Source organism: Orbilia oligospora (genome assembly GCF_000225545.1).
Source record: "Orbilia oligospora ATCC 24927 unplaced genomic scaffold scaffold00043, whole genome shotgun sequence".
Lineage (NCBI taxonomy): Eukaryota > Fungi > Ascomycota > Orbiliomycetes > Orbiliales > Orbiliaceae > Orbilia > Orbilia oligospora.
The window spans coordinates 2,632,090-2,657,210 of NW_011645600.1; the positions used below are offsets into that span (position 1 = coordinate 2,632,090).

Genomic DNA, 25,121 nt, shown 5'->3' on the forward strand with positions numbered 1-25,121 from the left:
ACCCAGCAAATCTAATGCCGTTCAGATCCTCGGGACTCCAACAGCGGGATATGGCGACATAGCTAATTGCCCAAGCTAACTAAATGGGTCGTGGGAAGTATTTTGCTAATTAACTAAGAAAATACAGAGTAATTACTTAGTTAGCTGCCACATTTGGAGCCTGAAGGACGAAATCTGCACTGGTCGGCGGTATCCCAATATTATCCCAAGTACCCCCAGCAGATATTGCAAGTCGATATGAATTGATTCGGGAATCAATTTATGAATCAATACTTTACTTATCGTTATGGCTTGTTCGAATTGGGACCTCGATTCAACTTCCCCCTCGGCTACCTCCATATGCCATGCGATTGAATCTTGATAACCAAGCATCATGGCAAAATAGAGAGCTAAGGCAGAGGCCAATGGCGGTGCCGCCTTGAACTCATATCATGATGAAATGGTCGCAATGGCGATTTTAGACCATGCCAAAAAAAGCATGGCGCACAAGGACAGGGCTTAAGGCCTCCGAGACATAACGCCCCAGACCCAGTTTGTCATTGGCCTTCACGCAATGGTTGGCTGGACCTCACGCCCGTTTACCAGCGGTTCGAACCTGTGCTGCACAGCTGTCAACCACGACTCTTGAAATTACTCCACAGAAATGCCTTTCGACGGTTCTGTGGGTGTCGAAACAGGGAGCTTTCCCCCATTTGTTATTTTCGTCCTTCGTTCATATGATCGATGCGCACAAGAACCCTAGCCTTGTCTCTCTTTTGCCATGCGGTTCGCAAAGCAGCTCCACCCCACCGGTTCCAAGCTGCGACATGCATCTCATATAACAACGGATAGACCATCCGTATCTGGTACTATCCATGATCCCAAACCCATGAATCCCGACTCTTCGATAGGGTGAGGTTATCCAGGTACGAGGTGTGATTAAGATTGAAGATGATATGATACTCATATCCCCATGTTCCTGCACCTCTCGTTTGATATCGTCCATTTCCCCCCTTCGCCTTTCGATAACGTGAGCTTTTTCTTCTTATGCTGTTTTAGTGTTTCTTTATAGAGCGGATCGTCACCCACATGGAATTATAAGATATCAAGACATTCCTCACCCCGGTTCCTGACTTATCTGGTTTTCATTTTTCAGTTGTCTTTTGAGGTCATGGCTCTGGTACTTTTATGACCCAACAAACTGTATCCGATACACTATCCGGTGCTCTGAATCAGAAATTAGAATTATCTACTCCAATAATTGACGGGGCCTTTGGGATCCAAACACGCCGCGGCTTGTCGGCCTCTACACCTCAGTACGGTTCTGCGGTAAATACATCAAGAATTTTCCTGCCATATAACATCTAAACGATGTCTATAAAGAAACTCAGCATCAGCACAATGGCTGAGTCGGTCCATTCCCCCACATACGATGTCGAATCGGTCTCTCCGACTACAGCATGTCCTCCCCGTAAACAGGCTCTTTCGCCGCCTCGACGGAACATCTTCGCACGAATTGCCGATAGCTTTCTCCCACATCCTTCATTATACGACCGGGAGAATAGCACAATTCGCAAATTGGGTGGTGGATATGATGTCGAAGCTGCAAATTTCAATGTCGCGGGGTCACCGCTCGCGAGGAAGCTGAAGGGAAGGCATTTGCAAATGATTGCTATTGGTGGTTCCATCGGCAGTGGGTTGTTTGTTGGAAGTGGCGTCGCTTTAGCGACAGGTGGACCCGGTGCGCTGCTATTAGCGTATTTACTGATAGGAAGTATGCTTTACTGTACTATTCATGCTCTGGGGGAGTTGAGCATTGTATTCCCGGTAGCAGGGTCATTTGCGGTTTATAGTTCGAGATTCTTGGACCCTGCGTGGGGATTCGCTATGGGTATGTGTATCCCTCTCCGAATTTATCCCTGGAGCTTACTGAATTATACTAACTTTTCTTAATAGGATGGAATTATGCGATTACCTGGCTGGTAACAATACCCCTCGAAGTTATTGCCGCGACACTGGCGTTGGATTATTGGGGAACGAGTATACCTATCGCCGTCTGGGTGACGTTATTTTTCGTTATCATTATCGGACTTAACCTCTTCGGCGTCAAAGGCTATGGAGAAGGTGAATTTGTCTTCTCCATAGTCAAAGTTGTCGCCGTTATTTCGTTTATGTACGAAACACTCGATCCCCCAAAGACCATTTTGGTGACGATAAATCTAATGTGAAATTTAGAATTCTAGGCGTCATTCTGAACATTGCCGGTGGGCCTGGTGGATCCTATATTGGAGGCAGCTTCTGGCACGTACCTGGCGCTTTTGCAAACGGCTTCAAAGGACTTTGTAGTGTTTTCGCAAATGCCGCCTTTTCGTTTTCTGGCACAGAACTCGTAGGCATGGCCGCGGCGGAGACAGCGAATCCAAGAAAGTCTTTACCAAAAGCAGTCAAACAAGTCTTCTGGCGTATAACTCTCGTGAGTAATCCTGGCCAACTAGCCTTTTTTTATTAGTATACTTACTGGTTTTAGTTCTACCTTGTCTCCCTCACCCTTGTTGGTGTTATCGTCCCATATGACGATCCTCGTCTTCTCGGTACTAGTAACGTCGACGCCCGCGCTTCTCCCTTTGTCATCGCAATCCTCAATGCAGGCATCACGGTTCTCCCAGATATCATGAACGTTGTCATCATGGTTGCGGTTCTTAGTGTCGGAAATTCTGCAGTATTCGGCGCCTCTCGTACCCTCGTTTCTCTTGCCGAGCAAGGCCAAGCACCCAAGGTATTCGCATACATCGATCGAAAGGGTAGACCTATGGCGGGTATTGCGCTTGCCGCAGTATTTGGCCTCTTGAGTTATATCGGCATTGCCTCGCCTAAGATTCAGAACTATATCTTTAAGTGGCTATTGGCAGTTTGTGGGCTGTCCGTGATATTCACATGGACTTCCATCTGCGTTTGTCATATTCGATTTAGGAAAGCGTGGAGGCTCCACGGACATAGCATCAAAGAGCTTGCGTTCACCTCACAAGCGGGTGTCTTTGGATCTTATTGTGGCGTTGTTTTGAATGTGCTGGTATTGTGCACGCAATTGTGGATTTCGATATCCCCCCTGGGCAAGAAGGCGAGCGCAGAAAGCTTTTTTTCGACTTATCTGTGTGTTCCCGTGGTTTTACTATGTTACGCGTCGTATAAGATCTGGTTTCGAACGAAGTGGGTCAAGTTGGAAGAGATTGATCTTGTTACCGGACGAAGGGAGTTAGATCTCGCTGCTTTACTTGCTGACGAGCGGGAAGAAAGAGCGTCGTGGCCTACTTGGAAGAAGATATATAAGTTATTTTGTTAAGGGTTTTATGCTTGGATAATGCTTCTTAATTCTCCCGGAGTTATGTTAATTGCTGAGCTATTTTTCCCCTTTTTAATACCCATTTCTTTTGCTTTGTAAATATCTAGGTTGCCTTTTGTTGCTTGGGAAGGAGTTTTGGAGGATATATATACTATGGGCTCTTTACAACTTATATACTCGGCAGATAGTAATGATCATAATACAATTTAATAACGACTACAAATTTATCAAAGTGCCCTTCCTCCTTTGAAGCTTTCCTTGCTTTGATGCCATAAAATCTCAAAGTTTTCTGCTAGTGACTTCGTGACCGTAAAACGAGACCCACCATCGACATTAGAATAAGTTAGATCGAGTACCGTGTAGTGTAGCATGATTAAGGGCTAAGCATGAGAGCAACATAAATGCATTTATGTTACGCCGTTTATACGTAGAAGTTTAATCCTTTTTCGAAGCTATGGTTGGCCAGAATTAAAGTTGCCTTTGCAAATTCTCAAGTACACGATACCTATACTTCATCTCGGAGACGGACGGAATCGGCCTATCACCCTCTTTCTTTAAACTTAAAATATTCTGACCTTAATGCCGGAAGTAGCTTATCAATTGTTAATATGGTTAGTCTAGTTTTCAAGACGGGTGCCGACAAAATAGTACATATATCACTGCGCGCCCGGCCTTACGTTCACTAGATATCAAGCGGTATTTTATGTAAATAGTTCTCCTTTAGTCATATAAGCTTGCGTTAGACTCTTTTGCTGCTGAATAGACGCTATTATATCATTTCCGCTTAATCTACTTGGTTAGCCAGATCAATAAATACTTTATTTGAATACCGACATATATAAATCCAAGTTGATCTTGCAGAGAGGTTCCCTTTGTTGTATTATTATGCGTTGTTGTGTTGTTCACGAGTATTTCCCAATCCAGCCAATCAAAAGACCGCGATTTTCCGTTAGCGAACTGGAATGACGGAAGTTCCGAAATTTCTCAAAGACAACGACAGAACTTCACCTCAACCTCATACCACCAACCCCACCTTACACCTTTCGCATCTTCTTCTTTTCTCGCAATTGACCTCACCCGATTGCTACTCCACAGAGTCCTTTCAAGATGACACTCTCGCAGTTCCTCTCCGACATCTACGAGTCGTTCACCGTAGCCGAGGCTAAGGCCGAAGCTCCACCCGCTGAAGAGAAGGAGGAAGCTTCCGAAGAAAAGGAAGAAGAGAAGGAAGAAGCCGCTGCCGAGGAAGAGGAGGAAGAGGAAGAACCCGAGGATATTCTGCCACAGTTGCAAGAAGGTAAGGATTGGTTTTTTATCCCAATCAAGGTGTATGGTAGCCTGGTCAGTGCGGGCACCTATCGCTGAATCGGAATGCAATCGATCGGTCGATGTACGCACTATATATATGTATGGTATCAAGGAAGGGGCATGATTTACCCCCTCGGCAAGGGAAGTGGGTTCATCTGGTGGATGGCTGTCTCTCGGCGAGGATTCCGGTGGCAGTGTGAAGCATGGTGTGGCACATTTCATCCAATCTTTTACTAATACGAACGCTCTTTATTTTCTAGAATGCCAAAACTCCAAGAAATGCGCACCCTACAAGCATCATTACGATGAGTGTGCCGAACGCGTACAGAAGTGGGACGATGCTGAGGAAGGGGAAAGGGAGGGCAAAAGAGAGAGCTGCGTTGAAGAGTACTTCCACCTGATGCACTGCACAGTAAGTACCATGTCCTCCTTCTCCTCACCCACTGCCCGCCCGTTTGGCATGTTTATGCAGATGGGATTTCGGGTGGGTGTATTGTAATTTGGTATCGGGATCGGTGGAGCTTTATGGTCCCATGGGATGGGTTTCAGATCTAACATGCATTGATTTTATGCAGGGAGACTGCGTCGCTCCAAAGCTCTGGGCGAAGCTCAAATAAACGACCTGGTGCCGCCACCGAGGACGCCCGAAGGATCGAAGATCCTATCAGCCTCGGCATAGATACAAAGCATTTCACATTATCGACGAGGTGTCCCTGGTGGTTTTCTGACCGTGCAAGTATTTGATAACTCTTTCCCCCTCAGCACTCATTCATGCAAGAATGTGGGGCTCGATCTTGACAATTAGTCTTATGTGCATTGATATTCCGCGGGGGGAGAGGGTTGAATCTTTGGTACTTTCGCAAGAATTGGCCATGGTGTGTTGTAGAAAGGGACCTGTAAATTATACATATACGCCTAACGTTTTATCGTCTCAAGAACTTCGATTTGCGAGACCAGTACATACTTCTTACTACTGTTCTGTTTTGAAATATACATATCTCTCACACTCCCACTCAGACTCACCCTCACACTCACACCTTTTTTCAAGCTTCTTGGCGCTGATACGTCTCATTTTTCATTTTGTGACAGCGGCTAGTCGACAGAAATAGTCCCTTGATTGATTGACTAACATAAACGTTGCTGCTAGCTGATCTAGCTAAGAATTGCCATGTGAGGATAGGATTCCGGTACCACCGCATGGTTAACACGCTCGCATTTTGCTAACGCTAACTAATGCCAATTCCTGCAAGATCTAAATCTTGCCTTGGTCTGGGATCAAGTTTAGGCGAGACGGTGCATGGTTGGCTCGTACGGGCGGCCCAAATCTGGCCTACGACCCTGTACCATCCACACTTTCGACCCCATACCCAAATTCCGCACGTACATACATTTCAACAATAGAAAATGCAGTGTGTGCAAAGAGCTCCGAGGGGAACTTTAATATTCTGCGTTTACCTGGTTTAGATATCGGTCGTTACCCGGAAACTTCAGGTGGCAAAGAGTAAAGGGAAAGTCTAGCGATAGCTAAGAGCTGCTGTGTAGCAATTATCGCATTCGCTTCTTCTGGTCAACCAGTAAACTGTCAACGTTACGGACATCGTGGAGTTTACGACTGGTTTGCCTTGCAGAGTTATGCATGGAGTCATGCATATACTATCTATCCCATCCGAACCAGGTGTTCCAAGACAGGAAAGGGATCGTAGGCTCTTGCAGGTTTTGTCTAGACCTTGTCCCGTCCCCGCTAGTTGTCAACCGCGGAGCAGTTGCTGTTGGCCATATTTTGCAATATGCTCCAACTCCGCCGGTCAATGCATGCCCTAGTCACGGAATCTGTTCCGGAGCTTGCGCATGACCGCGAGACATTATTCTACCCGCCCGCTCGAGTGGATAACTGGACGGGCTTGGTCTGCCCGTTGGAGTTAACTTCTATCGATGGACTTGTCCTCAATGGACGATAACTAGCTTTGCTTTAGTGCATTCCTGCGGGAGGACATACTGTGGACGCTGGCGTTATTTTAAACTTCCAGGCTAACGGAGAGCCCAAAAAAATGTGATATGATCGTTGAGCGCCCGAGCTAATATAGTACAACTTTTCGTATTATTAGATTCGGGGCTTGTAAAAATCCAACATCTTACATCTTACATCGCATGCGCATGGATACCTGACTGTACGTATAGTACATACATACATACACAGTACATACGAACCTTGTCAACTCGCTGGCCTTAGAGTTAATTAAGTCATGGACGGTGCTCTTTTCATTGTCGGTTTCCCCAATTGCTACACACTTTTTCGGTTGGCGGTCTGCTCTCACAAGGGCCGGCAGCCAATCTCGCATGACAGTGCACTGCATTTGATCCTGATCAGACCGATCCAGACCCTCGTGGGCCTGACCACGCCAAAAAAAAATAAAAAATCGGCAAACGAAAAATCGGCAACCTAGCACTCAACTGCTCATGTGGAATTAATTATATCCCTCTTGATTCGAAGCCACAAAAATGAAACCAGACATAGCAGCCTTTTGCCTAACCAGAACACAGTGCATACCTCACATATGGTTTCCTTTTGGCTTGCGGGTTTAAAGGACTGATATTTAATGATGTCTTTCGAGCTCTATAGTTGCCTATATAGACTGATTTTAAGAGTGCTTCCCTTCCTTGTTTTCCATATCCTATATCGCATTAGCGCGGCAAACTGCAGGTCTCGAAACAAAAAGAGCTCAATTCTGCGTCCCTTTCCTTCGAAATATGACAGGACGAGACGGATGCAAGAATTCAATCAGGTTAAACTTGCAAATCGTGCGAAGGAAGCCCTTGGCTTGTAGATGTCGTTACAAATCGATCTGTGCGTTTCTATCAACGTCACCCCTGTTGTAGGAATCCTTAGCCGCCCCCATGAGCCCAGTTCATGAACGCATACATAGTTCAGTAGCTTCGAACAGGGTAAATGGGAAATCGACGATCCGAGAGTGAATGTGCATGCCGGTTCTTTTCTGAAGGATGTAAGGTTGCATCATCACGGGGTATTGAAGGACTTCTGGCATTTGAATTCAATCGGTCATGCCAGGACAAGCCCTGACAGAGTTGTAATTTGATGAGGGCCGTCTTCCTAGTTTCCTCGGGTCTTCCAGTTTCCAGCGTCTTCGACTGTATATAAAGGCACAGTCGAAGATCCCTTCAAGCAAAATTTGAAGATATCGATTTCAACCTCGGAAAGAAAGTACGGGAACGAGTTAATCGATTAATCAAGCCGTTTTATTGACAGATGTGGTAATTTTATCTCCAGTTCCATCCAGACAGCAGCCAACACAAGCGCATCGAGGTGCCATATATCACATCTTACATTATATTGCACCGTAATCGTATTGATCATGAAAGCTAGTCAGTACTCCAACTAGCCTTCGAATTCGAGGTTCCCGACAGCATCGGAAAACCCCATTTGTGGCCCCGGCTGCAGTTCATTCTGTTCTTGAGTTCTAATCACATATTTGGCCCCAATCCCCCAAAGTATTTGAAGCGAGCTGGTTCTCCTAACTGGTAAAACAGTTTCACGGACAAGGTTTCCAGCTAAATCAAAGCCCACATTCCTTACCTGCAGAGCGGTACATCTGTCTTCCCCTTGATAGGCAGAGCTGCCGGAAAACTTTTCCCTTTTTCTGGCGGAGGCTGCCTTAAAAGCCTCAAAACAGAAAAAGGGGATTGTAAGACCTTGTCATGGATTTGGATGCTAAAGCTGTGATGCGTTTCCGAGTCTTCATTGCACAGGAGAACTTCGACAGTGTGAAGAGGGTCAGCAAACACCGGGCGACTTTCATCCAAGATCCGTCTTATTTTCAGCACCCTTTAAGGTTCCAACGGCATGATAGAATCCTTGTCCCCCTGGATAATATGTGCTATGACTGTCCCGTGGGCATAAACGAGAGGACAGGAGAGGTCGGGAACCTGTGCCTGGATCGTGTAACGCCAGCTGAAGGAATACAACAATTTCGAATCCATGGCGTTTTTAAAGAGTATGGGACCACCAAACCCATTAAAACGTCGAATGTTAACCACCACCATTCGAATATCGAAGAGTTCCCTCCTGCGAATCTCTATGAACCTCGATGGCAATTCCACTACGGCGACCCATTTTTATTACGCCCCGACTTTAATTTGACAAATTCTGGCCAACGGGATGTTGAAGGAATAAGAAAAGTTAACGTCTTCAACTTACGAACCGGTGAACCTTTAAGTGTTCCCTTAACTAAAATTCGACTTCACGCGAATTACAAGTTCAAGGGTTCTGAGATACGGGGATCACAGAAGGGAATTGGGAGCTTGGGTACACAGTTCCACGCTGGACAGTTACTGACTGTTGCGATACTCGGTGGACGGAATGTCCGACTTGGTGGGAGGACCACACGTTCACTACTATTCTGTCTTGCTACGGGGACCGGAGTCCCTTCCTGGGTACTTGAGAACCAATTGGAGCCTCTGGATAGAGATTTTATGAGCTTCGCCAACCATACCACTCATTGGTTAATATCAGATATGGAAGACGAGACCCAGGATGATCTACAAGGCCTCGGCCTTCAAGATCTCAATTTACAGGTCGTATACGCAAATTTTCGAAATTCAGCAAATCCAAATGGTTCTCGGGCCAACTATCTGCAAGGACAGGTGTTCAGAGGATATGACTCTGATCTGGAGGACGCTCCCCACAGCGAACATGAAAGCGAGGACGGTGATATCCAATCTAGGGGGAGACAACCCCCAGCCCCATCGTGCAGCCGTAACGATATGGGGAACTCTCGAGGCCGTCGAGATGGTCGAATCGTTCTTCAGAGGACTCGACAATCACCGGTTGGCAGCGAGATACATGAACTCAGAAGAGCCCATTTGGACCCCAGCAGCCAGGGGATACGAATAGACTCAACTCCCGTTCAGCCAGAAAGTAATGTCAATATACAAAGGGGAAGAAACCCTACATCTCGGTCCCCCCATCATCCACTACACCCCGAAGAACGAATGGGTCGTCCCCGTGGACCACGTCCCTCACATTTAGCGCCCCCGCCCAACCACCTCGAATTCTTGGGGGACCGACTAGAGGAGGAAAGTGAACGATACAACGGGATGGACTTCGCAAGGTACAGCTCAAGAGAGAGAGATCCTTACGATGACGAATCAGTGCGGGGGGATTCTCCCCATGGAAGCAATCAAGATAGGTATGACGAAGCATTTGCCTACATGAGATTTGGGGGCCCCGGGCCCGCTGCCGAACCAATGGACAGAGAACATTCGAACCTGCAGTATCAACGAAATTATCCACGACGTTCTCCTCCCGTTGGTGACGGCTATTGATGCTTTCTCTCCCCACTATATCCCAGTTTTTTCAAGACCGACCTTCAATTTTCCATTTCCTCATGCATAGCAACTCCTCACCTAACGAATTTGTTTAAGTAAACCTCAATAACGACCCTTTTTCTGTTCGGATACCGCGAGCCTTCCCTCACCTTTTTTCTTTCTTATTTTAAATTATATTATTGTGAGAGGGCAAACACATAACTCTCTAATACGAAGTTCTTGTACCTGCTTTAATTTATTCATTTAATTGTCCATGTTATACCTTTTTTTGTTGCACATATACCCTTCTAAGTACACGATTTACCGGCATGATCGACGGCCAAATCGATCGATCTAGCGCTGTCTATACTTTTTCTTTTTTTCTTTCTTTCTTCAATTTCTTTGCTGGCCGACCAAGTGTGTATTGTTTCGTTCTTGGGTTCAACCCGCGAATTGAGTAGTTTCTTCTCTGTAGCCACTTTTTCATGATATTTGCACACGTACCTATGGAGCTGGGAGGCACTTCTGAGGTTAGCTTGTTTTGTTTATATACATGATGGATTGTCATATGTATCCATTTATTTGCTAGCGGGCGCTTTATTTTAATTTCTACAGTCATAAATCGTAGTATTTAGTACAAATAAATAATTCCTCCTAAAAGAGGATGTAGTTAACAAATGGAAATCATGATATGCTCAGACTCTACGCTATCATATCAAAACCAAAGGAACAAGAAGGCAATGCATTAATGCAAAACATATATACACAACTCTAAAGCCTCGTATCTAAAATCCTCAATTATCTTTATCATATCATAAATATGGCTAAACCTCCACATGTAGCCCCCCCGGTTTGGTAATACCCCTACACATTACACCCAAAAAATAGCTCTAGGAGTTTCTAAACTACAGGGACAAAGTTACCTACCACTATACCATCCAAACTCACCTTCCACCTTTCCCTCAGCCCGACTCCTCTAGCTTCTCTTAATGCTGCGTAAGTAGCTTCCCCGCCCCCAACAAACACCAAAGGAATCGGGTTCTTCCTCCTCTGTCCATTTCTCGAGTCTACCTGGTACTTATCCAGTAGTGGCCGGATCAAATAATCGTCCCTCAACCCAGCCCAATCATTCACCCCGCCTCCGTTGTCAAGGTCTACCACTTCTTCATAGAGTTTATGCGAAACCACAGTATCATCAAAGTTGACAACAATTGCGAGTTTGATTCCACTTGACGTAGGAAGGTTATTCATCTTCTGTGAAAACGGGCATTTACCGCGTTTGAAAAGAATGATCGGGTATGTGGCTGCAATAGAAGGGAGTGGATAGTCACAACCTAGCCCTGCAACATACACCGAACGCCAAGGCAGTGTTGGAGAAGGTGTGTATTCCATTGATTTGAGGAAAGCGTGGGTTTTGAGCGTGAGAGGTGGTACTTCTTGAGCCCCTATGCCTGAAGACAGGATGGCGTGGAGGTGCCGACGGATGACGGCTTTTCCTTTTGATGTCAGTTTCGGGGTGAGAGTCCTCCTCGGGGCAGCGGGCGCTTTTTCGTGAATTTGATTTTTAAAACTATCCCAGAGAATCTCTTCAACACGTTTTAAGATGTCGCCGTCGAGGTCTTTGCCATCCATTTTTATTTCGACTTTCTTATCCTTTAACCCTTCCTTCGCAGTTGTGGGTGTCGGCGTCGGCGTCGGCGGCTTCTGTTCTGTCTCGAAGTCAAAGATTACCTCGTAACCTTCATCCTTTGAAGTTCGGAACCTAGCTTGACCATCAACCTGCAAAGAGTCTATATTGATTTTTTCGATCACTACAACTTCATCCTGTCTAATCAGTCGGTCACCTATTTTTGTGATGAAGTATTCAATTCTTCCTTCGACGAGTTCCCTTGAGAAGCCGATTCGTAGTCCGCTCAAAGAGTTGATCAAGACTCCACCCTTAATGTCAATCCAAGATGGCGGTGGTATTTCACCAATCTTCACCGGTATAACCGAGAACACCAAATCAATCTTATTTTCACCAGGCAACTTCGCGCAATATGATGATGGTTCAATGAGTTGTGGTGGCAAAGTCCAAGGGTAGAAGCTTCCATTCGTCGGCGAATACGGAGTTATGTACCTATACGGGTTTTCTTCGTCCTTATCGTTGAAATACCCAAATTCCTCTGGGATATTTTCTCGGTTCAAAAATACCAGTGTAGTTGGTGCCCGTGGGACGTTGTCCGGAAGAAGGTGCAACCCGACTGCGTTGTAGGAGTGGAAAGTGTCTGTTCTTGAAGCTGTTCGTGAGAATAGTTCACCAACTTTCACATTCGGATGCGACACTTTTACGTTTTCGCATGTTTCCTCGTTTTTGCGAGGTTTCTTATCCGTCTTTGAACGAGTTTTACGCCAGAGTAACTCATTCTGTTTTTGAGTGCGGCCCTTTGGCATAACTATAGGATGGCCTTCTGTCGTAAAAACCCAGGGTATGTCGCCCTTGTGCAAGGGATGAGCTATCACCAAAGTTAGTATTACTGACTTAAGCACCGAAAACTAGATGTATTTGCCCTTACCCTCATCAAAAAGAAGATACAAGTACGCCACAGTCTCGCTGAGTAGAAAACTCTCCATTCGATCCGAGACTTTACCACTTTTCACATCTTCTAAACCGCCCCAGCCACACCTTCCCCAGCACCGTCGTTGGATATCTCTCAGTATCATTTCACCAACACGAAGATACCAGACATCTTTTGTCGCACGATATAGGTGGTAAACACTTTCTGCGAATTCAGGTCGACCAGGCCACCAGTTAAGCTGTATAGACTGTTTCGCAGGCACATATCGTTCGGGTAACGCCTGGTACCTTTGCCAGAGAGCCGTATAACTGTATTATTGATATTAGATAGAAAGCCTCCAAATGACAGGCAGTTGAAAACTTACAAAAGACAAGCTCTCTCAGCAGTTGCTACGTCGCCAGCTAAGACTAACAGGCCGGGCCAAAACGCGCTCAGGCTATCAACCCACTGAACCATTGGTTCACCCGTAGCCATATGCACTCCCTGGTAAAAGAATGCAGGCGACTCAACTAACATGTATTTGTTGATGGCTGCAACCGACGTTTCAAAAACATCGAGGTATTCATGGGGGAGTCGCGGGTTAGGGTTCTTTGCGTCAGAAACTGTAGGAGATGACGAGAGAAGAATGTAAGTCTTCATAGCATACTCGAAGAAGGAGTCTGTAGAAGCGCCAATCTGAATATTGGGAAGAACTATGTATCAGAAACCTCAGAAGAATGAAAATAAACATTGTGAACAGAGAAGAGCAGGAATAATACACAAAACGGAAGAAACCCAGCAGAAAGAATAATGAACATACGCCTGCTAGTGAGCCGCTTTGCGGCTCCCACGCCCCGGTGACAGCATCCAGGCCACCTCCGACGAGGTCGAGTGAACTTCGCCTCTCCCAAACTGCCCAGAATGCCTGCTGTGAGACCCGTTCAAATATTTCAACATCGTCCCATCTGTGTTTCATGTGCGGGGTTGTCCTCAAGAAGATTTCGACCCTCTCCGGAAAGTTGGTTTTGTAATTTTGGAGCAACCTTGTCAACGTGGTGAGTTCTAAGGTTAAGCTTCCAGCTCCAGCTGCACATGTCTCCGTCCGCTCGTTTCTTAGCGGCTTGAACCCGGCCTTTTCGGCCTCTTCTTCATCCTTCCGGCATTTATCTGCGGGCTTTTCTCCGTGTTCCGTATCGACTGGCGGTGGTCGAAAATTCACACACCCGTACCTAAGATTAACTCTTGGATATGGTAGTCCTGTATCTGTCGTAAATGCGGGGAGTAGCCTGGTAGCGAGATCATGTGCCAAATGCAACAGTTCATCATTGTATTTCCATCCTTTGTGGCTGTATCCGGGTTTCCCTGGTATTGGTAACATTCCTACGGCAAACTGGTGACCCGATATCAATCCTCCAACTCCACGGATAACCGTCTCGAACACCTGCACCTTAGAGTCCCGGTCGAATCCATAGCCCCAGTACGTTCCCGAAACTCTTTGTACCGTCTCCCAAAACCAGGTATAAGAACGTGGCGACGAAACCGATAGGATACCTAAGGCGGAAAGGGAATCTATAGCAGTGAGAGAGTAATTGCCGAGAACATCCGTCATGCCCGAGTTATTAGGTTCGTGGTCCCGATCCAGTGCAATGCAACTTAACGGCCTAATCTACTAGAGAAGAAATACTTGGAATGTCAGAAGAGCGGCAGAAAGTTTGAGGTGATACAAAGCAAGGGCGTAGTGCAAATAACAACCTCATCGGCTGGATAGGCAAAGTTCATATACGACTCGAACCCATGGTGAAACATTTCCATTGCCTCGTGGCGCAGGTTCTTTATGTGCGATTCCGGCATACACAGACATGGTGGAATGCCTATGATGCCCAGCAGGACAAGGGTATTCGAAAGAACGTCGAGTTTCATGGAAGGATAGTGAGGGGTTCACGGAAGAGTTGAAAATGACAGAAATATGTTCTGTATCGTTGATATTAGGTCATTGGGAGCTGTTGGTAAAAAGGAAAGCCTGGTACGCAAGCTCACAAGACAGTGTCGTCGAGCTCGTGAATGCCCTTGGATTTGAAGGCTCGCGAGGATAGTGTAGCTTGCACCTGAACCTGGTAGCAGCGGTAGCTCTGGACGGATCTAACTACCACGAAAGGACAGACTTGCTTCCATCAACGCAAAAAATGCAACATGTCCACTTCACCGCGGGCTTTGCTCGACAGTGCAGCCAAGCCACAAACTGCTTCGTTTAGATAAAGGCTAACGACCCGGGCCACGTGTTTATCATGTTCCATGATTTTAATCTCTCAGATCTCTTTTACTATCCTCCACCTCTAAAAAAGAATAAGTATATTATTCTTATTATTGTTGTTGTTGCTGTTTTAATTATAGTAGGTATGAGTAAGTCCATAGTCAATATGAAGTGTCGTGGATACCTATCGTTTCCTGTGTAAAGACGGGGTTGAGCTGGTTAGTGGCAGTTAGTAGGCTAGAAGGTATTCTGGCCTGCGTATGCACGCCACACGCTAATCCAGGGTGGACCAGACGAAGCCCCGCACACAAGTAGCATGGGCCCAAGGGGCTTTACTTGCCGTTGTGTATATATACCGGACTGAACAGACCATGAAGATTCCCAATGACCCTTCATCTCACTGTTGCTTTCAACCTTGATAAGCCAGCAAGAGCTCATTATAACTATATTCAACCTTATCCCTCCAACTTCAAAGAATCCCTCGTATAGTTTATCAGACGTCAAGAGTCCTGAAATCTTTCAGAACTAGTAAGCTTAAGCATATAAACGTTAAACTCCCACTGGTCCCGATATCCGTGTTCAAGTACCTAAGCCAACTGACACTACTCCTCAGCGTCCTAGGGCCCTTCCCAAAAATGTCAGACTGGTGGTCCGTTAAAATGTACGACACTGCGGTTGTCGAAGGAAGATGCCAAGGAGGAGCCGACATTGACGGCGCGTACATGGCAAGCTGGAACTGCAACGATTATCATTCCTCGTCGCCGTTCCTTGTTGTCATCAAGAAATGTGAAAGCTTTAAGGAACATAAGAGTGACGGTACAGAGGTCGATGTATGGGTCAGCGATCATCACAATTTTGGTGTAAAGATGGAGTGGATAACAGCCGAAGTTTTGAGACTTCATAGTGAGGAGGATTTGCAAGTCTTTAAGGCTAGAAATATAGTCTTTAAGAGATATGGTTAAAGGGAAAATCGGCCACAAGGTATATATACCAAATTTTGTCGCTAGATTGCTTGTCTATAGAAAGTAAAAAGAATCTCAATCCAACTACATGGGGCCGATCAATGCACCATCCAGAGTGCTTCTCAATTATTTCTCCCGGATCGATAGTATTAAATGCTATTCAACATATGACAACTTCAAACTTGAACTATGGAGCTAGTGCCAGCTACCCTCGGAGGCCGGACGATCGATACCATGTAGTATACCCCATATGTTTCGGGACGTACCGGAAAGTCTAACATCTTTCGTTCTCGAAACCCAAAGTGTTTTTTCCAGTAAGGATACCCCATCGGAGTGCCAATACCATACATTGGCGTACCCGTTGCGTCCGCTTGATGACAAGCCCAATCCATCAGTGGGAATGCAAGACCTTTTCGTTGGTATTCTGTGTCAACTAACACAAATATCCCCCCTAAAAGATACGTTAATATATGATACCCCCTATATAGCTATGGGTGTATGGTTTTAGTTTGAAGCTCAAAAACCACTGAGCTATTCACTTACACCAATGCGGTTGTTTCCCCAATAACAAAGCTCTAGAATCCGACTTTTTACCCCAGAGAGCATCTGCGATCTCAGGGTCCCACTCCTTCGGAAACTGTGGAAAGGGTAAATCTACTGGGCCATCCGGTTGTGGAGGTGAAAACTGTCCACAAGCAACTATCTTGCCGTCATTCGATAGGTCTTCGACGACGTGAGTTACCAGTTTTGATGGACCAACCCGGATTGACATCGAGAGCAGATCACGCAAGAAGTCACGAGTAGCTTGGCTTTCGGGCATAGCAACATCAAAAAATTTGGATGAGATGTACCTTCGGTCATTGAATGATTTGAACCATAGATCAGTGATTTCTTCAATATCGACAAATGTAGCTTCTCGTATGAAGAACCCTTGAGGTGGGTTGTGACGGATGTTTATATCGTAACCAAGTGTCTTAATGGCATTTTCTGAAGCCGCTCGCCATTTTGACAAATGTAAGTTGCGTCGAGGATAGCTGCAATTTGATTATATATAAGCACGTATACTTGAGCACAGTCCCCTAAACCTTATATGCAATGACAGAGCTGCAAAGTTTCGAGCCTACCTCAATGTAAAGATAAAAGAATTTTGCCGTTGGAATCCCCTGGGTAAGAAGCTACGACAAAGCCCCAATGCCGTTAGGCGTGCAATACCAGCCAACATTCTCAACGTTTTGACAAATTTCAGGAAGTAGCTAAACTCAATAGGCTGGTTTTGTCTATAAAAGAGCAATAAGATTGATAAGTTAAAGATGAGGGCAAAGTTATAGGCTTTAAATGTGATGTAATGTGAGACTAGGGAATATAATTTTATATTTAGGGACTCGATCAAATATGCAATTGAGATCAAGGAGACCTTCCCGATATCTTTATAGTTGAACCCTAGGCTTCGTTTTTGATTTTCCTTTGAATTCACTAAAACAAGTTGAAAATGCTGAATCCTCTGGCCTCCGTTCAAACGCGTGAGCTATGTTAGGCACATGCGCATTGCATTGGATATATCGTTAGTCGCATTTAATCAGCTAGCCTTAATCAAATAGACTATAGCAGTTAATATTTCTTAGCCATAAATGTAATCCCAAACGGGTTGATACAAATCACCAATAGGTCTCTCGATTTCGACTAAAGTCGTATAGCTCAAAACTGACTACAGTCATACGCACGCCAGACGCAGATAACAGGGATTGATTTATATTGGCTCATTTCATTGCCGTCATACGCAGTTATCGATCCCGGGTAAATTATCAGAGAGCTGAATATATATGCCTAATCATTAATTTCAAGTGCCTTTTCTGCTAGACCGCTTGATCAATGTTTGCCAGGTAGCTGAATTCTGAGTAGGCGAGTATATATGACGCATCGACATGTTTTTTTCTGATTTCGAATGTTCTGGCGTGCAGCTGCATTAACTTCGGACCAGGTACACGTACATATATATCTGCAACCCGACTGCGATCGTGAACTCCGAAAACACGTCTTGAATTTAGTGCTATTTCCAAGTATATAAGAGATAAATGCTAGCAAATGGCCATGGTGATTAACCGAATGTTACCTGCTTGGGCAATATTCGATGCTTCGAACAGCTCCGTGGCTTCTAAATTGTGACTTAGTTGAAAGAGTGTGATAAATTTGACTTCCATGATATGATATCGATCGGGATCATGACTCGTACTCGGAAGGATAAAATATTTGGATCTAGGGAGTTAGCCTTGCCGTATACGTTCCTCACTTGTAGCTGGGCTCGTTCTCAGTCTGCAGCCTAATTTTGCAAAGTCTTAAATAACATAAATTTAGCGATTTCGCGAGCTGTTGATGGATTTTATATATATTATTTCTCTGCTTTTACCTAATAATTAGAGAAAGATCTATAGCCAGATTGCTAAAAATTAGTTCTCTCACATATAAGGTACACTCAGCAATGGCTCACCAATCGAGACATTTTATTGGGTTTCTTCGACAAATGCCGTCACGAAGGCACTTTATCAGTTGCCAGAGACTTTTACCCCATCAATTCCAAAATTATGCCTACAGGACGCCAGTACCAATATCCCCCAAGGGCTATAAAATCTAGACTTCAAAGCACAATATCTTCTGTGAAGCCACCCTCTCTTCGAATTCTACCCACCGAGTTCTCCATAATACCCAGATCTACGGATATAATTCCACAATTTTTCATAGTCCTCTTCTAGACTTTACCGTCCGGCCTGCGACCGCTTTAGGTGCTCCTGCCCTCACCTCACATCTTTCTAGTTTAACTCCTTAACCCTCGCCTCATCATCCCCATCCTTAGCAACCATATCCTGGTGGAACAAAGTCTGGACCTTGGGTATATTCCTTAGTCCACACCTAATCCAAACCTACGTCGTCATACATAAACGTACTAAAAAAATTGTCGTCTTCTCACGCTGGCAATTACCCAATCAACATGGTGCACAAAACACCCATCTTCTAGACTTTCCACCAGAATGGGATGCAGGATTAACAGAGGCCTTATGGGGCGGTATCTCAAAGATGTACCAGAGCGGAGGCAATGGGGGACAGACCGCATTGGAGTAAGTTCGAAATATTCAGTGGTCTTTTCCTCCACCCGGAGTATAAGGGTCAAGGTTTAGGTTCGATGTTGGTAAACTGGGGATGCGAACAAGCGGACGTGGCGAGTCTGGAAGTATATGGAGATACAAAAGTTGAGAATCGTAAGTTTTTTGGTCGAAAGTTTGGGTTTGAGGATTATAGAAGTTTTGATATGCCAAGGGAGACGGTCGACGGGGTTGTTGGGACCGTTAGGAAGCCTGCATACATATACGCTAAGTGCGCACCGCAGGCGGAGCGTACAGTATATTAATATATCACTCTAGAACATTGGAAGGCCCAGAAACCTAGCTAGGCTAGCCAGGACATATGCTTTTGAATATAGCAGACTGGATTTAAATGTTTAGCTTCTGAAGGTCGATGTATGTCCTGATTGGTCTCATTGGTCGATGGTCCTGATGTATACTTAAGTATATATTCCCGGTCCTTTTGTAATAGCGCTAACTAGCCCCTACAACACGCAAAATATAACGTTTTGCTAGGTTATCACCTGAACTATTCGATATATCGATAACACTGTCCCTGGACAGCCCTGTATATTCCAGACACTATCTTTTAAATACTACTACTACTACGACTGCTTATATCCCGCGGAGCCAAATCCTTCAGGGGTACCCCAGAAATAAGCGACCAAAAGGTGCTAAACGCAGCTAAAGAACATGTTAAAAAAATTAAGGAAAATTATAGCTGTCAAAATAAAAGATAGACCGCTAGTATCCAAGTAAATAAAGGTAAAGGGGTATGGAATAGAAATACAAAACATGGTATCAAAAAAACAATGCTAGGAATCCCGGATTTATCAACGGGGTTCTAGTTCGAGGTCGAAAAAGATATTTACATAGGAAAATTGGGTTTCAGCCGACAACATTGAGGTCTCGCCGAGGTGGTGGGATGTATTAGAACGGACGGTATTTGTTCATCGTTGATGTGATGTGATGTGGGATGCTTTCGTGACTGATCGTTAACACTGCCTTAAAAGAGAACTGTTTGGTTCCTTCTTTCCCGCGATAGGGGTTGAGTTTTTCTTTTCTTGAATCGAATGATTAATAATTATAGAAAAGGTGGAAGGAAAGTTTGAATGTACACGAGACCAGGATGGTAAAGAAAGGAATAAGAAGGAAAAGGTAAGATAAGAAGAATTTATTTGTCTTTTTTAGGCAATGTTGGCAATCAATGCAAAAACTCCAATGGCAACACCGAAAGCACTGACGCGAACGACAGCACCGCTGCTTGGGGCATCATCTTGGGAGCTGAATGGGCTGCCGTTAGTGCCTCCATTGTTGTTTGAGCTGGGGCCTGTGGTGCTGGCTGCAGCGCTAGAAGTCCGAAGAGTGGTTGAAGCGTAGGTATTTTCCGGGAAAGCAACAGTCTGAGTGACGCTAGATTCAGGAACCGAAGTGTCGATAACAAGACCAGTTGGTTCGGATTGATCCTCGGAGGCAGAAGTAGCCTCAAGAACACCGGAGAAACTGAGCTGAGCGACAGAAGGTGATGGAGTCTTTCCTGGTCCAGACATAAAAGTTGGGGTGGTAGATGGAGCATCATCGCTTCCTCCAGAACCGCCGCCGCTGCTACCACCACTGGCTGCATTCGAGCAGAGAGCAGGGACGAGACCGTCGTTCAAAGCAGCAAGGAGAAGGTTCTGAGGCTTCTTAGCATCCTTGCAGACTCCCTGAAGAGTCTTCTCAAGGGACTGTAATTGCTCTTGACAAGCTTCTGAGCACTTGCCTGGGAGGAAACCACAGGACATGAGGGGAATCGAGTATTGAGAAGCACACTTGTCGTTGGCATCCCCAAGGTCAGAAGAGATGTCGTAGAGAGAGAAAGCAGAGATGGCAGATGGGAGGGCTGCAATGGCAGCAAATGCGAGAGTTGAGAAACGCATTTTGGATAGAAATATGTGGCGAAGTTGTTGGATTTGGTTGAGAGGCTGGTGATGATATCAATATCAAACAGTTGTATATGTATTGACTACCAGAGATAAATAGAAGAAAATGAAGATTTAACGATTGTGTTTTCAGATAGAAAGATGTTAATCACCAGGATATTTGTTTCTCTGAAATGAATTGGCGTGAAGGAGCGGAAGTGCAGACGATGCTGTGATGCAGGACGGAGCAGTGCTGAGGTTACTGAATATCAAACTCGACCAAAGGAACAGTCTAGTAATTCTGGCTAACCAACAAACAAACTAAAAAAACTCGACAATCCTGCAGAAATAGAAACAAAAAAATATCGAAGGAGAGACTGAAGGGTAAGTGTAGTAGTGAAAAGGAAGAGAAAAATCAGAAGCAGGAGGAGTTTCGATGTTTATGAAACCCTTGAAAGAAAGGGCTTGAAGGAAAGTCGAAATGAAACTCGGAATTCGGCAACGGTGGGCGTTCTGGCGACTTTATCCCAGATAAATGAGTGGATGCAGGCTTCCAAGCTAACTCTTAAAATGTCGACGGGCCCTTTTATGTATTGGCGTCAAACCCAGGCGCGGTGCAATCTGGAGTTAATATGCAAGATGATGCAAAGCAAGGGACTTGAGGTGGAGACTTTTTATTTTGTTAGATTTAGTGAGAGAAAAATGGAAAAGGGCCTCCAGGGTCTTCTTCGTTTTGGTCGGTCAGTTCAATTCAAACAAAACAGGCGTCTGCTCAACACCGATGAGAAGAAGAAGGAAGGAAGGAAGGAAGGAAAGGAGTCGTTAATGTGAAAGAAAGGAGAGGAAGGACGGAAGGTAATGTAGATCAGATGAAGAATTGGATGTCAATAAGTTTTAAACCAGCAGCACCAGTCATGGCGTTTGGGGTGGAACCAGGTCTGGCAATGGGCCTTGTAAGCTATGGCGCTCCATGCCTGGCGCATATGATGATATTCCCAGAGCGGGGAAAGGAATAAGGGCCGCCGCAGACATTCCCCCCCTTTGAGCCTGGTCGAATCGAACGTTTCCTGACCGGCTCGACACAGAGACCGTCAAGAGACAACTGTCGAAAACACCGGCAGCCTGACATGATTGACGCTCTGCCATGAAATTCGCTCCTCCTGGTTTCGTCCGGCTTGAGGTTTTGGCCCGACCAATCACGGGCCTGGAGGATGTTCTAGTGATAAACCTGAAACGTCTGATCAGAACCCTGGAAGCCATTTCCTCATCCGCCAGTTTGCTTGGTTTCGCAAAAGTCTCGCTAAAGCAGGTCAGGTTGGCAGGCATCATGGTATTTGGCATTTGGCACTCAGGGACTCTTTTTGTGAACCCATGGCGGTCGGATAGGTGCTGTGGGCAGGTGGGAGAGAGGCTGTCAGCGCTGAAAGACGTCCTTTTCTCACATCAGCCTCGCATTGTGCGATCGCAAATGTGAATCCGGTAATAGGTATCCAAAGTCGTTAACTCAGCATTATCTGCCGACGACGCGATGCCATGATCGGGTGTACTCCTCACTAGTCATTACCAGATGCATCCAAATAACTAAGACTGGGCTCGAAGCTTTTCCAGTGCCATCGGCCGCGGCCTCTCGCCTCTCGCCACCCATCTGGTGGCGCTCAAACATCGGATCTCGAAAGCCATGATGATTTCATAATCTCAACTCTCATCTGCAACCCCTAGTCACGCCCGGCTGACGGCGGCGAATGGCGAGGGGGGGAAACCGAAATAAAATGCAAGATATCTGCTGTGCGGTTGCTCTAAGATTGAACAAGTTTCAGAAGTGCCATGGGAAGTTGTTGAAAGAGGCCTTGGCTGGTTCGGCAGCCTCAACCGACAGGCAGAATCTTTGGCGCTTTTGTCGGAAGACTCCACTTTCAATGCCTAAGCTGCTGGAATTCATGGAAACACACGAGAATTTCGAAGCGAAGATCGAAAATCTTTGTTTGCACAGCCTCACTAATCTAGGAAATAGATTAAACAATCTTCGGATGCTGTGGGACGTCTATCGACTGACCGTTGTCGACGGAATTTTAATATTTGTAAAGGGGTTGCACAAATTGTCCCCGATTGCATTATGTAGAGTACAATCATTTAAACAATAAACATGCATGCATGCAATACTAAAAATATCATGTGAGGAGGAGGAAGAGGAGGAGGAGAAGGAGAGGGCCCCTTATTGACGATTGAATTCTACCTAGTTAGACGGGGTTATGAATTCAGAGATGGCATGACTAGAGTCCATACACCAAATATATGACTTAGACTTAGACTTAGACTTAGACTTAGACTTAGACTTAGACTTAGACTTAGACTTAGTGGTGAATATCGAATGTTCTTTCGTACATCTAGCTTAGTAGAATTCACATGTTGGTTTCAGCACTAAGCATTCACTAATAGATCGCCACCTGCTAGCTAACCTGCTATCTAAAAAACTAGGTCATCGGCATAAACCCATGCTTAAGCTACAGGATCTAGTTATACGCTGAGAAGCTGCCTAATCATTGCTGATTAGCGTGCCAGCCAAAAGTCAATCAGCACCTGTTTACTCCCTCCCCGGCATCGCAATACGAAGAACATTCTTCTTCAAAGGGAGCTCCACTGAGCGATCTGCTCCTGCACGGAAGCCGACAGGAACGTGACTCGAAGATCTTAAACCTTCAATCTTAATATTCCGTCTCATAATACCACTCTATAGAGTGCTCGCCTGTCATATAGCGTTGGAAAAAGATACCTTCCCACATTTTGAACGGGTCCGCACATACCCGAACATTACATGGCCGAAGCAAAGTGTCACTGTATCAAAGTGATACAAATGACATCAAAGGGACCCTTTCCCGTCCTTTATGTCTCTGTGGTATGATCGGACGAATTCGAGCTAGTAGATCAGATATCCCTGAACCAGTCTGCCTTGAACCAACCACTATTAGGAACAATGAAGCTCTCACTTTTCTCGAGCATACCAAACCGCTGACATCGAGAATCTTCATATGATCATCTCCTCGACTTCCATCCCGCATTCCAAACACTTCTTCACCCCCATCCCATCGTTGCCCCCCATTAGTTCTCCCCATTCGTGCACATGCTTCCCCTTACTTGAACTTTCAAACCTCCCATTCCTCTTCCATGTCTCAACCCTCGTCCTTTTTTTCAAATCCAACAATCGCTTCTGAAACTTTGTTTCCTTCCGTCGTTTTTGTTCTTCGGTTCTTCGTTCATATTCCGCATCCAGTGCTTCTGGCGAACCCCATTTTTTCCACGCAAACTCCTCAACTTGGTATCGCAGGTACAGATTCATGGTCGCCCAATTCGCTTTATGAGGGTTTGGTTTATCCATATGAGGTAGGAGCTCTTCGTCCCGTAGTTCCGCTGCAGTAATACTGTTAGCCAATCCAACAACCAACAGAAAGACAGGTACAGAAACGTAACATACGATCCGTCAGCAGATAATCTTCCCTACACTCCGTCTTGGTTAAAAGACTATACTTGTCTGGAAACTTTTCCTTACACTTTCCACAAACCCTGAATCCAAATACCTCTAGAAAATTCCAATCCAACTCCAAACTTTCACACTCAAAGCATTTCTTGCCGCTTTGTGTGATAGCTGGTTCAAACACTCCCCTCTTTTCCTTCTGTAAGTTCTTTTTAAGTTGCTGTTTATCCCAATCTTCCAGTGTCATATTTGACGGCTTCCCCGCCGCTTCCGCGGCTGCGAGAAGCGACTGTGGATCATCAGACACAGATATGAAGCCGCCTTTAGTATCTGCCATCTTGGAGAGGTCATATTCGACGAATTTTTGAAATTTCTTGGCGGGTTGAATTGAATCTATCGGACGGACATCCTTTGCATTACGAACATTTTTGGCGTGCTCTGGTTTGCTAGGACTGATTGCAAATGTAGTGACGCTGTCGAAGGTACGTTTTGTACCGCGGGGTAGAGGAGCTGATGCTATGCTGGCATCTTGATCTTTTTGCTGGCGCAAAGCCTTTGCTTTTAGACGTTCAGTTTCCTATGATACTATTAGGAGTTGCATGGCGGTTTAAAATGTAGAATCATAGGGACATACTAGCTTTCGGATTTGTTCTGGTGTGAGAGGTGCACCGGCTTTGGAGAAGTGGCGGGAGGGTGTAACTGGCGGCCCAGCCGTCAAATCAGGAGGTGGGGTATTCATCGCAGATGTTACGGTATCGCTAGATGCAGTATAGTAGTAAAAATGATAGCTTCTGTGGTCGTAAGAGACTTCCGTATGCGAGTGAAGAGGGGTTGGAATGGCGAAAGATTGAGGTGGTGGAGGTTTGACACGCGTTGAGTTAATCATCTCTCATTAACGCGGCCCGCAATCACGGGGCTCCGCATTCTCGCCGCCTTTAT

General features: G+C 45.4%; 8 protein-coding genes across 8 annotated transcripts; 4 read left to right on the forward strand and 4 right to left on the reverse strand.

Annotated features, from left to right (window-relative positions):
* Positions 1-1,350: 1,350 nt before the first annotated feature.
* AOL_s00043g778 (uncharacterized protein) lies at positions 1,351-3,319 on the forward strand (the record flags this gene model as incomplete). Its single annotated transcript, XM_011121264.1, has 4 exons — positions 1,351-1,870; positions 1,936-2,152; positions 2,215-2,452; positions 2,507-3,319. The coding sequence occupies 4 exons, from the start codon at positions 1,351-1,353 to the stop codon at positions 3,317-3,319; spliced, it is 1,788 nt and encodes a 595-aa protein (XP_011119566.1).
* A 1,107-nt stretch (positions 3,320-4,426) lies between these two features.
* AOL_s00043g779 (uncharacterized protein) lies at positions 4,427-5,244 on the forward strand (the record flags this gene model as incomplete). The annotated part of the gene is made up of 3 exons (XM_011121265.1): positions 4,427-4,616; positions 4,888-5,039; positions 5,203-5,244. 3 exons carry the CDS (start codon positions 4,427-4,429, stop codon positions 5,242-5,244), a joined length of 384 nt encoding a protein of 127 aa, XP_011119567.1.
* A 3,097-nt stretch (positions 5,245-8,341) lies between these two features.
* AOL_s00043g780 (uncharacterized protein) lies at positions 8,342-9,967 on the forward strand (the record flags this gene model as incomplete). Its single annotated transcript, XM_011121266.1, has 1 exon — positions 8,342-9,967. The coding sequence occupies one exon, from the start codon at positions 8,342-8,344 to the stop codon at positions 9,965-9,967; it is 1,626 nt and encodes a 541-aa protein (XP_011119568.1).
* An 882-nt stretch (positions 9,968-10,849) lies between these two features.
* Positions 10,850-14,095, reverse strand: AOL_s00043g781 (uncharacterized protein; the record flags this gene model as incomplete). The annotated part of the gene is made up of 4 exons (XM_011121267.1): positions 10,850-12,444; positions 12,505-12,815; positions 12,872-13,182; positions 13,307-14,095. The coding sequence occupies 4 exons, from the start codon at positions 14,093-14,095 to the stop codon at positions 10,850-10,852; spliced, it is 3,006 nt and encodes a 1,001-aa protein (XP_011119569.1).
* Positions 14,096-15,372: 1,277 nt separating this feature from the next.
* On the forward strand, positions 15,373-15,699 carry AOL_s00043g782 (uncharacterized protein; the record flags this gene model as incomplete). Its single annotated transcript, XM_011121268.1, has 1 exon — positions 15,373-15,699. One exon carries the CDS (start codon positions 15,373-15,375, stop codon positions 15,697-15,699), a length of 327 nt encoding a protein of 108 aa, XP_011119570.1.
* Positions 15,700-15,875: 176 nt separating this feature from the next.
* AOL_s00043g783 (uncharacterized protein) lies at positions 15,876-16,921 on the reverse strand (the record flags this gene model as incomplete). Its single annotated transcript, XM_011121269.1, has 3 exons — positions 15,876-16,150; positions 16,243-16,733; positions 16,824-16,921. 3 exons carry the CDS (start codon positions 16,919-16,921, stop codon positions 15,876-15,878), a joined length of 864 nt encoding a protein of 287 aa, XP_011119571.1.
* A 3,078-nt stretch (positions 16,922-19,999) lies between these two features.
* Positions 20,000-20,731, reverse strand: AOL_s00043g784 (uncharacterized protein; the record flags this gene model as incomplete). Its single annotated transcript, XM_011121270.1, has 1 exon — positions 20,000-20,731. The coding sequence occupies one exon, from the start codon at positions 20,729-20,731 to the stop codon at positions 20,000-20,002; it is 732 nt and encodes a 243-aa protein (XP_011119572.1).
* Positions 20,732-23,735: 3,004 nt separating this feature from the next.
* AOL_s00043g785 (uncharacterized protein) lies at positions 23,736-25,068 on the reverse strand (the record flags this gene model as incomplete). The annotated part of the gene is made up of 3 exons (XM_011121271.1): positions 23,736-24,118; positions 24,183-24,759; positions 24,817-25,068. The coding sequence occupies 3 exons, from the start codon at positions 25,066-25,068 to the stop codon at positions 23,736-23,738; spliced, it is 1,212 nt and encodes a 403-aa protein (XP_011119573.1).
* Positions 25,069-25,121: the final 53 nt, after the last annotated feature.